The sequence below is a fragment of the Macrobrachium nipponense genome, chromosome 33 (genome assembly GCF_015104395.2).
Source record: "Macrobrachium nipponense isolate FS-2020 chromosome 33, ASM1510439v2, whole genome shotgun sequence".
Classification (NCBI taxonomy): Eukaryota; Metazoa; Arthropoda; class Malacostraca; order Decapoda; family Palaemonidae; genus Macrobrachium; species Macrobrachium nipponense.
The window spans coordinates 47,339,088-47,355,099 of record NC_087219.1 but is presented as its reverse complement, the minus strand read 5'-3'; the positions used below and the strand labels follow the sequence as shown (position 1 = coordinate 47,355,099).

The 16,012-nt window shown below is 38.5% G+C and overlaps 2 protein-coding genes across 4 annotated transcripts in view; both read left to right on the top strand.

Annotated features, from left to right (window-relative positions):
- LOC135203153 (NFX1-type zinc finger-containing protein 1-like) overlaps window positions 1-10,606 on the top strand; it is a 36,571-nt gene extending 25,965 nt beyond the window's left edge. For 2 of the 3 annotated variants that reach the window (XM_064232827.1, XM_064232828.1), the window contains exon 3: window positions 5,612-10,606. In XM_064232827.1, the coding sequence (XP_064088897.1) occupies window positions 5,612-8,421 (2,810 nt within the window). In that variant the 3' untranslated portion in view covers window positions 8,422-10,606. Of the gene's footprint in view, window positions 1-951; window positions 975-5,611 lie in introns of those variants that run through there. The other variant, XR_010311873.1, reaches the window with a different exon arrangement.
- Window positions 10,607-10,766: 160 nt separating this feature from the next.
- The window catches only part of LOC135203152 (NFX1-type zinc finger-containing protein 1-like), an 86,375-nt gene continuing 81,129 nt past the window's right edge, over window positions 10,767-16,012 (top strand). The window contains exons 1-2 of the mRNA XM_064232825.1: window positions 10,767-10,912; window positions 11,620-11,722. Coding sequence (XP_064088895.1) covers window positions 10,906-10,912; window positions 11,620-11,722 — 110 coding nt within the window. The 5' untranslated portion in view covers window positions 10,767-10,905. The remainder of the gene's footprint in view (window positions 10,913-11,619; window positions 11,723-16,012) is intronic.

The following is a 16,012-nucleotide window of genomic DNA, read 5'->3' as shown; positions in this document are numbered from 1 at the left end:
GCCCTTTTTTATAAGATCGGTTAGGGGAGCGGCTATGATTGAGTAGTTGCGGATGAAGCGGCGATAGTAGCCGCTGCATCCTAAAAATTGCTGTATTCCTTGACGTTAGTAGGTATCGGAAAGTTACGGATAGCCGACACCTTATCGTGGACTACTTTAAGACCTTCACTAGAAACCGTGAAACCTAGATAGACTAGGTCGTGTTTTAAAAAATTCACACTTACTTATCTTTACCCTTAAATTATGCTTCCTTAATCTTTGTAACACTAACTCCAATTTACGTAAATGTTCTTCTAATGTGTTGGAAAAGATTACTAAGTCATCCATGTAGGCATGTAGGATATCTCCCAACAAGTCTCCAAACACGACGTTTATCATACGAGTAAAAGTTATAGGAGCACAACGTAAACCAAAAGGCATACGCAAAAATTCATAATGTCCCCTGGCTGTGCTGAAGGCAGTGTATGGGATACTATCTTGTTTCCAACGCGAATCTGATGAAATCCATTTAGTAAGTCTAGGCTTGTTGAAAGATGTATTGCTGGCCTAGTAAAGATTAGGATATCATCGGTACATGGTACTGGGAATCTGTCTGGATTGTTTCTTCATTTAAACGACGAAAATCTACGCATATCCGCCAAGTTCGATCTTTTTTCGGTATACTATTAACCGGAAAATTATAAGGGCTGTTTGATTTCCTAATGACTCCTTCTTTTAACATTTTACCTACTTCCTCTGTTATCTCATTCTGAAATTTCATAGGAAGTCGGTACGAAGGTACATAGATTACTTTCTGTTTGTCCTTGAGCCTTATTTGATGCTCGATGACATCCGTTTTTCCTAAGGTTCCATCCGTAGTGGAAAAAACATCATGATATTTAGTTAACAGATTCAAAAATTTCTGCTGAATTTCTTCTTCTTGAATGTCTTTATTGATTTTGTTCTTTATAGATTGCAAAAGGGGTTCATCCGCGACTGATTGAGCGTGATTTATCTCAGCTACGGTAAGAATGCGATGTTTATAAACTTCGGCATCCAAGATTATGTTGATTTTTGTGGATTACTAAAGTGGTATTCAAATGATTACAGACTTCGATGTTACATTGTTGTTGTGAGCCGACTGTATAAACGGCTTGCGTGACGGATAATCCGTGTGTTTTCAGAGTTTCGGAAAGGATTAAGGTTTCAGATCCTGGCAAGGTTCTCTTTACACGCACTAATATATTTTTTGAAGTTACGTTAGGCTCGAGAGTTTGCGTGCAAGCTGATATTACGGGTGAGCGAGAGTTCTGTTGGGTTGCCTGTATTATTTCTGGTTCATGAGACAGGTGATTGGTTCCGTAATGTAAGTGACAACTCTGTCTGTCTCTTTATTATCTAAAACTGATTTTAGGGTATTAGAAGACCTATAGAATTTCCCTTTGATATACACGCCATGTTTTGCAGGTGCTAAGATAATATTTTGAGTGCCCATAGACGGGTATCCGATAATTACTGCGGGATACATATTAATGTTTTGTACAACGACAAAGGTATCAGCAAGCGTGCGCTTACCGACCTTGTACTGTACATGAGTTACGCCCACAACATTTAATTCATTATTCCCAATGCCTGAGAGCCTTATTCCGGACTTTTCTATAGGGAAATTTGAAGAGAGTAAATGATGAGTCCTTAAATCCATTATATTACGTGGACTACCAGAATCAAAGAACAAAGTGAATGACTTATGGTCCAAATTTACTGCATGTAAGGTTGGTCGCAACTCGTTTTGACTAATAATTGCATGAATTTGTTGCAAAATCTACGGGAACCTGCACAGATTTTTTTGATTCGGCCGTGTGTTTCATAGGAAAATCAATTGTCTCACAATGATCTGATAAATGATATTAAACTGATTATTTGATACAAAAGATGTTGATATTGATGACCCAACATCGCCCTCTCCCCCCTTGGAGTGAACTACGTGGTATTTGTTTTGTTTATCACACCCTGAAAATTCGCTTGCCCTTGCGAGTTCTGGCTAGACGGCCCAGGAACAGAGGTACCTGAAGCACGATTTGTTTGGTTTCTGCTGTTGTGCAGAATTTCCGTTTGGTTGTTTCTCTTAATAGTACTGAGGACCCTTCTTTTTATTTGCACTGGCAACTGGTTGCGTGTTCGTAGCATTCTGCTGTTGATTCCTCGAGTAGCAACGGTTATATGAATGAGTTTAAACTATTGTGTATTGAACAAAAACGCGTCCGACAGTCTGAAATCATGTGACCTGGTCGTTTACAGTTATAACAAACCATCCCTGCAACTTGATTATTATTATGGTACCCACATTTACTTGTTGTGGCTTGTCTCATTTTTTGCAAAAACTTGAATGAGCGAAGGATCTAGGTCGGTACATTTAGACATATGTTTTTTGATTTGTTTATACACATCTAATTCCGTTACTGTCGGGCTGCAATTTTTTATCAAAACACCGTACTAACGCTTCAGGCAACATTGCAGTGATAGATGTAAGGTAGATCAAACGGATAAAATCTTTCACTTTGATTTTAGCACCCGCAACCCACCCGGAGTTACTTAAAACTATCCTGATATTCATTTAGACCGGTCGGCAATTAGCGCCGCCCGCTCGACAACATTGAGCTGAGTCATGGAGGCTTGGTTAAGGATATTTCTCAATGCCAATACTACATCTAAAGCCTCTTCACCCCCATACACGCACGTAATCTAATTTTGAACTCGTCCCATGTAAGCGCCTCTTGGAAAGAAACCCCCCTTAGATACGCACTTGCGTCTCCTTTAGCAAAGTCAATGAAGCTCTTGGCCTCCTGTAATTGTACTGCTGGGTCTGTGATGCTTTTTGCATTTAAATGAGCGTCTACAGATGAGATCCATGCCTCAACATTTTGAGGCAGGAACCCATTGACCCGACCTTGAAAAGGGACTATCGCTGGACCTCGCGCTAACGAGGAGTCAACCACGTTGGGGTTGGCCAGGCCGGAGGAGTGGATTGCCCATTTCGGCTTTCACTTTTTTCTTATCACTTCTATTCCTTGCAATCCTATCAAAATATCTATAAGAGTACACTCGACCACTACGTAAACGCATAAGCAATGTACTGTATAAGTGTGTTATAATAATAGGAAAATCCCCCAAAAGATACAAAATACAGATAATATGATAAAATATTATACGGAGAATTCCTGCAAGAAATGGTTAATGACAACGAGAAAAGAAAAAAAATTAATCTGCGGGCGAGAACCTCGTAGTTGAAGATAGGTTCTGTAATGAAGGAAGATTAATAATGGCGAAACAAAAACTCACCCCCAGAATACTGGACGATCGACTCTTGATGAACAACACTTCACTGAGGAAAGACCTGAAATAGATAAAAATGGTACTTAGCTCCAGATTATATTGCGAAGGATTGTTGACATGGGATGACGTCTCAGTTCCTGTCTACGTCTCGCGTCGGAAGTCGTGATGACGTCACGGTCTTCTCTCGGTGCACGATGCGCGGGGAAGTCCAAGATTGATGACGTCACAGCCTCCGTCCTTGCTAGATCGGGTGATGTTCCCTGTGTTTGTTTTCTTCTTTCCGTTGATGTTCGATGCTGCCCTCGTCCGGTGTAGATTCTCGAAGATAAGTGACAACAGTTGCTCAAACGTCAGTGTTAAATGCTTGTATTCCTCTCGATGAAGGACATAGTTGCGGCTTCATAAACTGTTGCGTTGATTGAAGATCCCGTTTCCTCTGTTTAGTTTGATGTTGAAGGTGGAAGTTAGTTCTTGTAGACCTTCGGTCGGCTGATATGGGTCTTGTTAATTATATTCTTCGTTTATACGCTGCCACCACATCTAATGTCTTATCGCTTGGCGATAGACTTTTTGTGTTCTCCTTACGACTGTCATTCGTAAGTATTTTTTGGTTCCTCTCATCTCCCTTGGATATCTTAGTAGAGAGGTTCTTTCTTGACTAGAGGAGATGATTCAAACAGGCAAGTTGACAAGATAACAACTTTATTCTGTAACTCCATACTAGGAGATGCAGCTCGGTCGGACGACCGATATGTTTGATCGTTGGCGTGGAACTGCCATTCTAAAGCATCGCGTCGATAGCAGAACATTAGCTATCTCAGCAATTCATATAAAAAAACATATACACGTAGTCCCGCCGGCTCGGAAGTTACAAGTTTCCGGCGTTAGGTTAACAGGTCAACCGCTTCCCATGGAAGTTGTTGAGCAAAGTTATCATAAACATAAAAATGTTGACAAAGCTTTGAGCTAGATCAGGCTACTGCAGACAGCGCATAGCGTAATCTAGGTCTGCTTTGGTCACGTAGAACCCTCCTAATGCCATGACCCCAGGTCATTGGTTTATATTTACAGATCTTGTAAATTATATAATAATGTAATTATTACACACGTACCTATATACTAGTGTAGTCTACAATGTGTGTGTGTGTATGTGACAAGTTTCTTTCTGTGAAAACTTCTAGCCCATCTCTTCCTTTCTCTTATCTTTCATCCTCGAGAGCCTTAAAACTGCTAAGTAAAGTACAGAGGCTACTGCACCAACAAGCATCTTGATGAATACTTGTACAGGGAACAGTTTGCCAACTGTTTACAGTTTTCAAGAAGCTGTCTGCAACTTTTTTTTTTTCCAAACAATGTGCCCTACTGTGGACAGGCCTTTATAGTTCAGTATGTAGTACTGTCATGTTGAGTACTAACTGTGTAGGTGGAGATATATTAATTGCAGGCATTCACCAATGAATTTGGGAATTTAACTTAATGAAGTTGTTTTATCTATTGAGAATAAAGGCAGCCATTGTTGGTTGGCTGAGTCATTACAATACTGCTGCTTCTACCACAAAGCTCACCAAAAAAGGGAGTTATTGGATAGTTACTGAAGGATTTTTTTTTTTAGGTGAAAAGGGGATTAAAGCTAATAAAAAGATGGATTTGATAGGAAGTAACCAAATGGAATAAAAAAAAAAAAAAGGCAGTGAGCAAAGAAGATATAATAACCAGTTGCAATGGTGAATAACCTTAGACCAAAAGAAGGGCATTTTTAATATAGTATACAGTACATATACATAATGTGGTCCGCTTTGGATTTATGCTTTGCATTTTTAACATAATAACTCAAAATATTTGTGGTCTGCTTTGAATTTTAACTTTTTTTATGTAAGGTTATGCATCATGTAGGCTACAACTCTGAACGAATGTGGAGTGTTTCAGCATGAAATAAATGTTTCATTGTTCTAAAATTTGTTCATGAATCTTGAGGGTAAGATTTTGAGTAAAGTTTAATGAAAGGAATGATGTTCCTTTTATTTTATATACAGCTGTTGAATGTATTTTAAACCTAAAGAAGTAGGACACATTTTCGTGAGAGTTTACCGTGGAAAAATATTGTTTCAATGAATATTACTGTTGGTTTTAGTAAATTTTGATCTTCAAATAATTTATTTGACTTATTCTATGATTCATATCTAGTGCAATAACATTTTAAACCAGATACACCTTACTCATCTATGGTTTATAGCTAGTGCAATAACATTTAAACCAGAGATACCTTACTCTGTCAAACTTTTTCTTGGAAATGGTTTAGGTGATCACATGAGAAGAGTGCCTTTTGCTGGTAATACAAGAACTGGCCAGAGGAGACAGCGATCCAAGACTCCTTGCTCACAGAGGAGAGAACCAGTAACCACAGCGGGCCATCCTAAAGGAGCTAGATTTAAAAATGTAAGGGGTTCCCAGAGTTTCCATGATCTAAGTGCCACCGCGAACAGGACTGATAATACGCACACAAATTCCAAGCAGACGTTTCAGAGGAGAAAACGGGAAAATCCTATTGGCGTTAAAGCTCTTGAAAAGTTGCTGGAGCAACACCCAGAAGAAATAGTAATGCAGTTGCAAGTAGAGAGTTCAGGATTTGAACTGATGCTTAATAACCCAGATGATATAAACATTAGCAAGATGTGCCTAGTGATGCAGGTATTGGCCAAGGCAACGGAAACAAAGTCGAATACAGAATCCTTGAATGTACTGCTGACTGAGGTTTTCAAGACTACATTTACAAATTTTTTGATGAGGTTTACAATAAAAATTACTTTGGAGAGTGTTGAAGTGTGTCACTTACGTTGCTACTTTGAAAACCTATGGGTGGTTTTAGATAAGTTTTGCCATGTAATGACAAATCTAGCTATCAATCAAATCTTGTTATTAATTGGAAGTTGCCTCATGGCAATGCAACAAGTGTCGAATTCCCTACCTCAAGAACTTCTCAAAAAGTATGAAGACTCTAAGACCTACCTTGAGGCAGAAAAGAAAAATTGGCAGACCCAGTGTCAAGAAGCTTCCAGAGGGCATCGCAGAAGATGGCAAGATGACCTTCAACCGCCGGAAAACTTCAGAAAATTGCCAATTGTGCCAACGGCCATAGAACTCAATGACACTGATGTACCATTTCTGAGAAGAAATATAATACATGGGAAATACGAAGATGCTGAACATTATTTAGATGTACAGTTCCGGTTACTAAGGGAAGATTTTGTGAGGCCATTAAGAAATGGTGTCCAAGAAATTAAGAAAAATGAACGATCAAATAATAGAGATCTTTATGTGTACAGGAATGTTCAATTACTAGGTACTGACATCAAAAACTTCAAGTTGATTCACCTTGTCAAACTCACATTGCCTGGAAAACTTCAAGTCGAGAATTCCAAAAGACTTATGTTTGGTAATCTTGTCTGCCTTACTAGCAATAACTTTAAGACTATTTTATTTGGATCTGTTGCTGAGAGGAGTCCTGAAATGTTGAAGAAAGGCATGTTGGGCATAAAAATTGAAGATCAAGTTGGAAATATAATGGGGAAAACATTTACTATGGTTGAATCCAGATCGTACTTTACAGCTTATAAACACGTACTTCTTGCACTTCAGGGGATTACAGAAGATACCTTCCCCCTGGAAAGTTTCATAGTGGGTGTTGATAATGATATGGTTCCTCCAGACTATGTAACTCCTGAAACTAGATATGATTTGCGTGTTATACGCAGACGAGATATGATGAAGACCTCTGAAGTTTACAGCATGTTATTTACACCAAGAAAATACTCTCCTGCACCAGCAGCCCAAGAAGTGCCTGCTCTGCAAAATGTGAATATAACAAGAGAGCTCAATTACTGGCCATCATGTGATGATTTGAGAGTTGATGAATCACAGCGCAGAGCTTTAAGGAGAGCCCTTACAAGCAAACTTGCTATCATACAAGGTCCACCAGGAACTGGAAAAACTTTCATAGGTCTTAAAATAGCTCAGGTTTTGCTCCATAATAGTGAGCACTGGAAAACAGAGGGGAAAAAGGCACCCATATTAGTAGTGTGCTTTACTAACCATGCACTTGACCAGTTTCTAGAGGGAATGATACCATTCACAAAGAGCATAGTTAGAATTGGAGCAAGAACTAAGAGTGAAATCATTAAGGACTTTCAGATTAACAGCCTAGTAAAAGATATTCGATCTAGACGAATAATGCCAAAGTATTTCCGCGAAAATTCTGGTGAAATTATAAGACATCTGATACAACAAGAGTCAGAAGTCAGAACAATGCAAAGCAATTTGCAGGCACTCAGAAATCCATCTGGAATTCTGAATTTAGGTGAACTGATAAAGTATGGCATTATCCCTGAAAAAGTTGTTCATCAGTTTCAAAAGCAAAACTTAGATTTGACCATGTATCTGCTTGATCCACGTTTCATTAATGGGATTGATCCCATGTTATCCAACACAACCCGTCCTACTAAGGCAGAAGAAGAAAAGTCCACTGACCTAGAGTCGGAAAATGGAGATGTTTGGTATGATGCAATAGATCTTTATGCTGAAGAAGAAGATGGAAGGAAGTTGGATGATGACTTTGACATGGAAACCAAAGGTCTGAATTGTAGCAGCTCCCTTAGGCACAGTGTAACCCTTCAGGGACTGGAAGCCTCCATAAGGGATTACAAGAACTTGATGGAAAGAGAGGATGTAAGTGAAAGGGAAATTGTAATGTATAAACAGGAAATTCACAAGCGAATGGTTAGTCTCGAACTGCTTACTTATGGGTTGGAGGTCCCATTGGATGATCAAAGAGCTAAAACTCTTGAAAAATATAGCATATCATCACTGCATTTTTATGATCGCTGGTGTCTGTATAGATTATGGATTGATAAACTAGCTGAAAAATTTCTCAAGGATCTACAAAGAAAAGAACGTAAATTTGAGCAGTCTGGTGCAGTGTATAGTGAAGTAAAAGATCAAGAGTATTTGTATGTGATGCGTCATGCTGCTGTGGTTGGAATGACAACGACAGGTGCTGCACAGTACTCTAGTATACTTAAGGCACTGCAGCCTTCTGTAGGTAAGTCTTCCTAATTTTGCTTATACATATTATGACTGAATATATATATTTGTAGATCAGAAATGTAATTCTAATGATTCCATGTTGTGGAGGTATGACATCCATGAAGTGCTACTACCCAGTATCATCATTCATTAATTTACTTTTATTAGTAGATATGTAGTATACGCACATTAATTGCGAAGAATCAGTGAAACTTTAAATCATGGTCATATACGATACATTTGAATCCTCATAAAAATTTGTAATGCGTAGCATGTAGGGTAAATTAAGTGCAGTTCATAATTAATATGTACATAATGTATTTTGCCTTACTTGTTCATCCTTCAACAGAAATATTTCACAACTGGAAAAATATTTACCAAAGCAATGATGTGTTGAGAGATTTGCTTTATTACAAAATCACAACCAATAAAGCCAGGCAACATGCATTAAAAGAGGCTTCAAAGTATAATACAGAAGTAGAAATGTACATTACTACTATATTGGCCAAATGCCTGGGACTAGAATACTACTGAAATGTACTTAATTTTTTCTGTAGAAAATATTTCTGTTGAAAGGATCTTTGGGATTAACATGTCAGTGGACAAAGGACACTTTTTCAGTTATTAATTTGTTTTCATCAGTTTATTTTAGTAATCCATAACCCATTAGGAATTCATGTTCATGAATTAAATTTGCTACATGACTGTTTTCAACTTAAATTGCAGTGTCATATTTTTTTGTTATGTTAACCAATTACTCTGTTTAGAAAAAAACGTCGGGGAAGTCAAATCTGTCTTGGACATATCTCTATTAACAAATTAAAATTTAAGGAGTTGCATTGTGATATAATTGTAGGGATCAGCTGTGAGGAACTAGCTTTACCGGGGATACCATGCACCCAATTATGTAACTTATGCCAAGCCTTAGCTATCTTGGGAAGATGGTTAAGAAGTGTACTGTTGACACCCTGAAGCTGGTGTACTACTCTGCCTTCTGATGAATACAGTACTAAACCAATTTGATGGAGCTGTAAACTGGCATTTTAAAGTTGACATTTTGTATGGTTTTGCCTGGAGGAGTTGAAAGTCTACGGACTGATAGGAAGTGCAGAAGCAGCAGGCATTTTCTTCAAATCCTCCCCTGAAGGAGTCGGGCCTAACCATTGTAAAGACATTGTCCAGGCAAACCATAAAGATGCTAGGCCAGGTAATGTACCTTGGCAGCAACCAACAAAAGTTACTTCTTGGAAAGCAGGTGACTCAGAGTATAATGTGCTCACTCTCATGTGTGTCGAAGCAGGGGACAGAAATTGAGACAAACTCTATTGCCTTTATGTAGAAGGAATCCAGTCATAAAATACTACCCTGACCAAGATCTATTTTAGGTTTCCATCCTCCCAAGGACTTCGGGGTAAGCAAAACCTGACTGTAGAATTTTGTGATCTGGAAGAATCTCCTGCACCCTGGGTAAGGAAGAGGTGACTGTAAAATCCAGGTGACTGGAAGAATCTTGATGGTACCCTTTTGTAGCATGAAGTCTGCCTTTTGTTAAGAACTTCTCTGTTCAGTGGGTTGGGGTTCACTGAAGATTTACAAATGATAACCATAGCAGAGAACTTAGTAGTACAGTAGTCTGAATCTGGGAAGCAGAGTAATGCTCATGTTGCAGATACAGACAGGATATTGTAAGGGCATATGCACATGACGACTGGGAAGGGGACAGGGTCCATGGAATTGGTGATCAGCAGTGAGCAAAGTTCTGCTCAAAAAAGATGGCCTGAACTATCCTGCAAGGTCACTTCTTTCGTTATAACATGCATCGACAAGTATCCCAGTAAAGAATATAAGCATCGACAAGTATCCCAGTAAAGAATATAAACACAGAACGGTGGCCAAGGATAACAACAAACCAGTGAGCTGTAGTTACAATTCAGCAGAGGGTGAATCACCTCGTAAGTTCCAGTGGGCCAAGTGCTCGTTGCAGTAATGTCCACGATAAAACAAGATTTCGTGGGCGAATTTAGTGGTACTGATTTCTGTAAAGGTCACATATCTCTATTGAAATTCTTTACCAGCATCCAGTAAGTAGCAGGCAGGTCAGGTAAAAGTTCTTTGTACAAGATGATTAAAAAACATCAGGCCAGTAATGTATGTAGATGAGAAATACTTTATTTTTATTTTTTTTCCTCAAAACTTGAGGAAAAGAATAATAGACTTTGCATTACAAATACACACAACTCCCAACTTAAGACCTACTACGTACATATCGACCTACTACATATCAATATCTCGTACATATTGCTAAAAATAATTCAGGGTGCCATTGAAGTGGAATTAAAAATATATATTTTGAATTTTTCTTATAAAGGCATATGCGTACTGTTTTGTACATCCTGTGTGCTTTCTTAAAGTAGAAATTATATCTGACTTACAGTGATCGTTTGAGGAAGGGCAGCAGAAATTTTAGAAGCTCATGTAATAACTGCCCTAACACACCAGTGTCAGCATCTGATTATGATTGGTAAGTAGAGGTTATTTTGTAATGTTTTCAATGACGACAGTTAAATTGGTAGGAGATAGTGAACACCTCAAGATAATATACCTGAATTTCTCAAGTTCAAAAGACAAAAAAATAATAGTTTGTAATTGTGTTTGGTTTGCAAATGAAATACTATGCGCAGTTTTTTTTGTTGCATGTTAAATGTTTTATTGCCAGTGTCCAATATACAGTATTTACATAATGTAAAGTGCATGGTGTGCATAGTTAAAATTGTACTTTTGGTACTTTTGAAAAGTAAGTGTCACTATTCATCCGGCAGACATGATCAGACGTGGTTGGTTAAATACATTTCAGAATGGCCAGTCGTTGAAACAAGCAAGAAATGTTTCTATGGCAATTTATTTTTTAATAGTAATTGAGTTTTCTGTACAGTGTATAATGCTGTATGAAAGTTTCAGCTTTGGCCCATGAAACTCGGCTGCAGTCTGGTGGTCCCTCTAGCCTCTAGTTTTTAAGCTCTGAAAGCAGACTGGCAGACAAAAAAAGTGCAAGTCAGAAAGCAATGCAGTTATGGGCCAAAGGGACACTGTAGGAAACCAAGTATGCCATGTGATGTCAAATGTACCACTGCAAACAGTAGTCTAATGAATTGTTAGATGTTTATTGTACATGATCTTGAAGTGCTATTGCTGCATAACAAATGTGTTCGTTCTTTAACTCTTTCATAGGTGATCACCAGCAGCTACAGCCTAGTGCAACTGTTTACGAGTTGTCCACAAAGTTTGGTTTAGGCACGTCCCTTTTTGAACGACTGATTAAGAATAATGTTGCGTAAGTATATTTTGCACAATTAAAGTAGTGACTTTAGCATACAATATTGTATTTGATGGCATATGAGACACCTCCATTTCAGTGGGAATTAAGGAAAAAGTTTTTGGGTACACAGCTAAGCATTTAATGTTACTGAAATATTTTCACACCATCCTTAAGGGCCCATGAACCCTTTTGAATGAATATGAATGAGACACACCTTGCTAATATTTTCTTTAAGATAAATGTTTTCAGCTGTTAGGAATTGGGAAGTTTCGTATCATCAACAGAACAGGCCCAGGTCTTAGTGTTTCTCAGTGTATCTTTTCATGACCATTGGTTTAATACTATAACTGTTTAGGCCCTCTGATACTCATTTTGGATGGTATACAGAATGTTACACGAACACCATTCTTGGTACAAATTTTGCATGGTTCAAAAAAAGTTGTTTTTATGCTAATATTTTGTTTTATAATTCACTGGCATTACTATCTGGTATTGCGTGGAATGATAACTGCTACCTTTTCATAAACCTGTAATACCAACCTTCTGTTCATAAAAAATCCTGACTCATTTCTTCTAATCTCTTAGCCTCATGAATCATTTTGGTAATTCTCTCTCTCTCTCTCTCTCTCTCTCTCTCTCTCTCTCTCTCTCTCTCTCTCTCTCTCTCTCTCTCTCTCTCTATATATATATATATATATATATATATATATATATATATATATTATATATATATATATCTAATGTCTTATCGCTTGGCGATAGACTTTTGTTTTTTCCTTACGGCTGTTATCCGTAAGTAATGTTTGGTTCCTCTCATCTCCCTTGGATAACTTAGTAGAGAGGTTTCTTTCTTGTCTAGAGGAGATGATTCAAACAGGCTAGTTGAACAAGTTAACAACTTTATTCTGTAACTCCATACTAGGAGATGCAGCTCGGTCGGACGACCGATTGTTTTGACTGTTGGCGTGGAAACTGCCAGTTCTAAAGCATCGCGTCGATAGCGAACATTAGCTATACTCAGCAATTCATATAAAAACACATACGTAGTTCGCCGGCTCGGAAGTTACAAGTTTCCGGCGTAGGTTAACAGGTCAAGCCTCTTCCCATGGAGTGTTGTGCAAAGTTATCATAACATAAAAATGTTGACAAAGCTTTGAGCTAGATCAGGCTACTGCAGACAACGCATAGCGTAATCTAACGGTCTGCTTTGGTCACGTAGAACCCTCCTAATGCCATGACCCCAGGTCACTGGTTTATATATATAATGTAATTCTTACATTAGGCTCGGTCTGCTACCTATTCAAGCCTTGAATAACAAAAAAAAAAACAAAAAAAAATTACTTTAAACATTGTTCATAGGAGCGTGCTCGTAACATACTAAGTGATTAAATGCATAAAAAGGTTCTGTTACATACCCTTGTTGACATATTCATAAACAAAGATAAATGCATGGAAAATATAGATCCATGTTGGTTAATAATAATTGATTATGTACCCAAAAACAATAAAATAAAATAAAAATCAAAACATGTATACAATGATTAATATGATAACATGTAACCTGATTAAGAATAATGGTTACTAAATAAGGGATTTTGACGAAGGAAAAATCTATTTCTGGGTGATTGGCTCGTGTCGCCCTATGAAAGTAATCCTTAACATCATCTTTCTAGGTAAAATTATCCTAAAATTACCAGAGAAAAAACAAAATTAAGAAAATGTCAGTAAGACTGACTCGCTCACTCTTAAAAAGAAGTGTCGGTATGATATAGGGGCGAGTGTGGAACACTACCACGAGACAAACACCAATTAGAACTTCCCTATCAGAATCCCCTAAGAGAGAGCCGATACCAACGGGCGATGCAGCCTCTACTACTACTACTAGAGGACGCCACGGACAGCAGCGCCCCTAGCGGTCATCCTTAAATAAAATATAAATACATCTTGTCCTGCAAGGGGGGGAAAAACAACCAATAAAAAGGGATGGGTTTCATAGGGCGACACGAGCCAATCACCCAGAAATAGATTTTTCCTTCGTCAAAATCCCTTTTCTGGGCTCAGCTCGTGTCGGCCTATGAAAGAGTACCAGAGAAACAGACAAGATGGAAAAGGGAAAAATGAAAAACATATTAAAATGATGTATTAATATAAGTAAATCATACAGCATACAAAGGTTAATACTTAAACTAACTATACAGTAATCAATACAGAATGTTAGTAAACTTAAAGTACTTAAATGGTAGTAACAAAATCATAAATATGCATGTAAAACAAGGAAATGTTTGAATTTACTTAATTTAGAACATATAAGTACAATTATATACATACATGTGTCCTACCCTAGCATAAAAATAAGGGTAGATACACTCAATCCATCATTAATACAATTAATACAATAATTAATTCAAATATGTACAAAAACACATTGTGACCGAAGTTATCACAATCCAATTGGAGAATTTATACAAACATATTGTGGCCTATCCTAGCATAAAAATAAGGGTAGGACCACTGAAGTAACATATCAGTACAAGGGTGGTTGTCCACTAGCAAAAAAATAAGGGACAAACCACTACAACACACAAGCGGCTAAGGCTATGATGCTGAGTAGCCTGGTGATAGGTTTGAGGCATGTTTGGTTGAAGTAGGTAGAAAGGAGGACCTGGATTAATACTACAAACTCTAAGCAGTATCAGGGGAAACTATGTTTCCCTGCTGCTACTGCTGAAAACTTTAAAAGATTCCAAGGACTTTCAAATAATGTCGTTTAAAGACTGTCTGGGGATTTCCATCCAGTATACTTTCTAAGATCCTCAAAGTTCATATGTTGGAAATAATTAATAGAGGTGGCTACTCCCCTGATATCATGTGCTTTTGGGAATGACTCAGGGTTGGCTTGTTTAATGAAGTAAAGGATTTGCTGTCTAATACCTTTAACTGACAAAGTACCACCTTTTTCTCTCATGAAGAGAGCACCAGAGGATCTAGAAGAAGTACGAGAAAGAAAGGCTCTAAAGAGTTGATACTGGGCAGAGAGAAGGATCCTGTGGAAGTGGGATAACCTTCCAAGGAGCCCACCTTGCAAGAGGATCTTCATTTTTGGCTAAAAAGCTACGATCCGGAGCAAGTAGAACTTCTCCTGATGGGAGGAATTCCACATGACCCGCATCCCCTGGATAGAGCCGACAGTTCTGAAATTCTCGCTCCTGAGGCTAGGCTTAATAAGAATAATGTCTTCCTCAGGAGCATTATGAATGTACAAGATGAGTTGTCAGTATCTGAAGCTAGTTTGAGAACATCATTTAAGAACCATGAAAACTGTAGTAGGCCTCTGAGAAGGTCTAAGTCTAGGCACAGGCTTTAGGATAGATGTGAAATAAGATTCAGTCAAATCTATCTGAAAACCTACTTGAAAGATTTTCTTCAAAGCCGACTTATGAGTGGGTAATCGTGCTAGCTGCTAAGCCTTTTCAAATAAAGATCTGAAAAAGGATATAGCCAAAATTAACTGTCATGGTTGTAGTGTTCGATTCTCTCAAGAAAGATGCTAATTTCTTAACAGCTGAGTCATATTGTCTAATGGTTGACTCCCTTTTATCTGATTCTAGGAAGAGAATATTCTGTGGATCAATGTCAGCATCTTTATTAGCCGCAAACTTCATGAAGTCCATAAAGTTAGGGTCTGGAGAGTTCCTGAGGAAGCGAACACAGTCCTCATTTGTACTGATTGTGATAGTTTGGGGTTGGGGATCCGTTGAGGGTCGGAGACCCAATTCCAAAATGAAGTGGATACCAGTTGCTCTTGGGCCAGTTCGGTGCAATCAGAGCTATTATCCCTTTGAAAGACCTTAGTTTGTCTAGGACTTTCAAGAGAAGATTCACTGGAGGAAAAACATAAATTCTCCTCCATTGATCCAATCCAACGACAGGGCGTCCGTGGCATAAGCCAGAGAGGGTCCAGGTTGGGGGCCACATAGCAAGGGAGCTTGTGGTTTGCTTGTGAGGCGAAGAGGTCCACTTGGAGACCTGGGACTCTCCGGCTTACCCACTGGAATGACCCGACATCCAGAGACCACTCTGATTCCAGAGGGGACTGACCGGGACAGGGCGTCTGCTATCACTTTCTTACTCCTGCCAGATGAGTGGCAGACAGATGCCATTTGTGTTTGCTTGCTAATGCAAAGATGGCTATCATGACATGGTTCACATGTTTGGATTTGGACCCTCCTCTGTTGATGCAATGAACTACCACTGCACTGTCCAAAACTAGCCTTAGATGAGACTTTTTGGCGGGGAAGCAGTCTC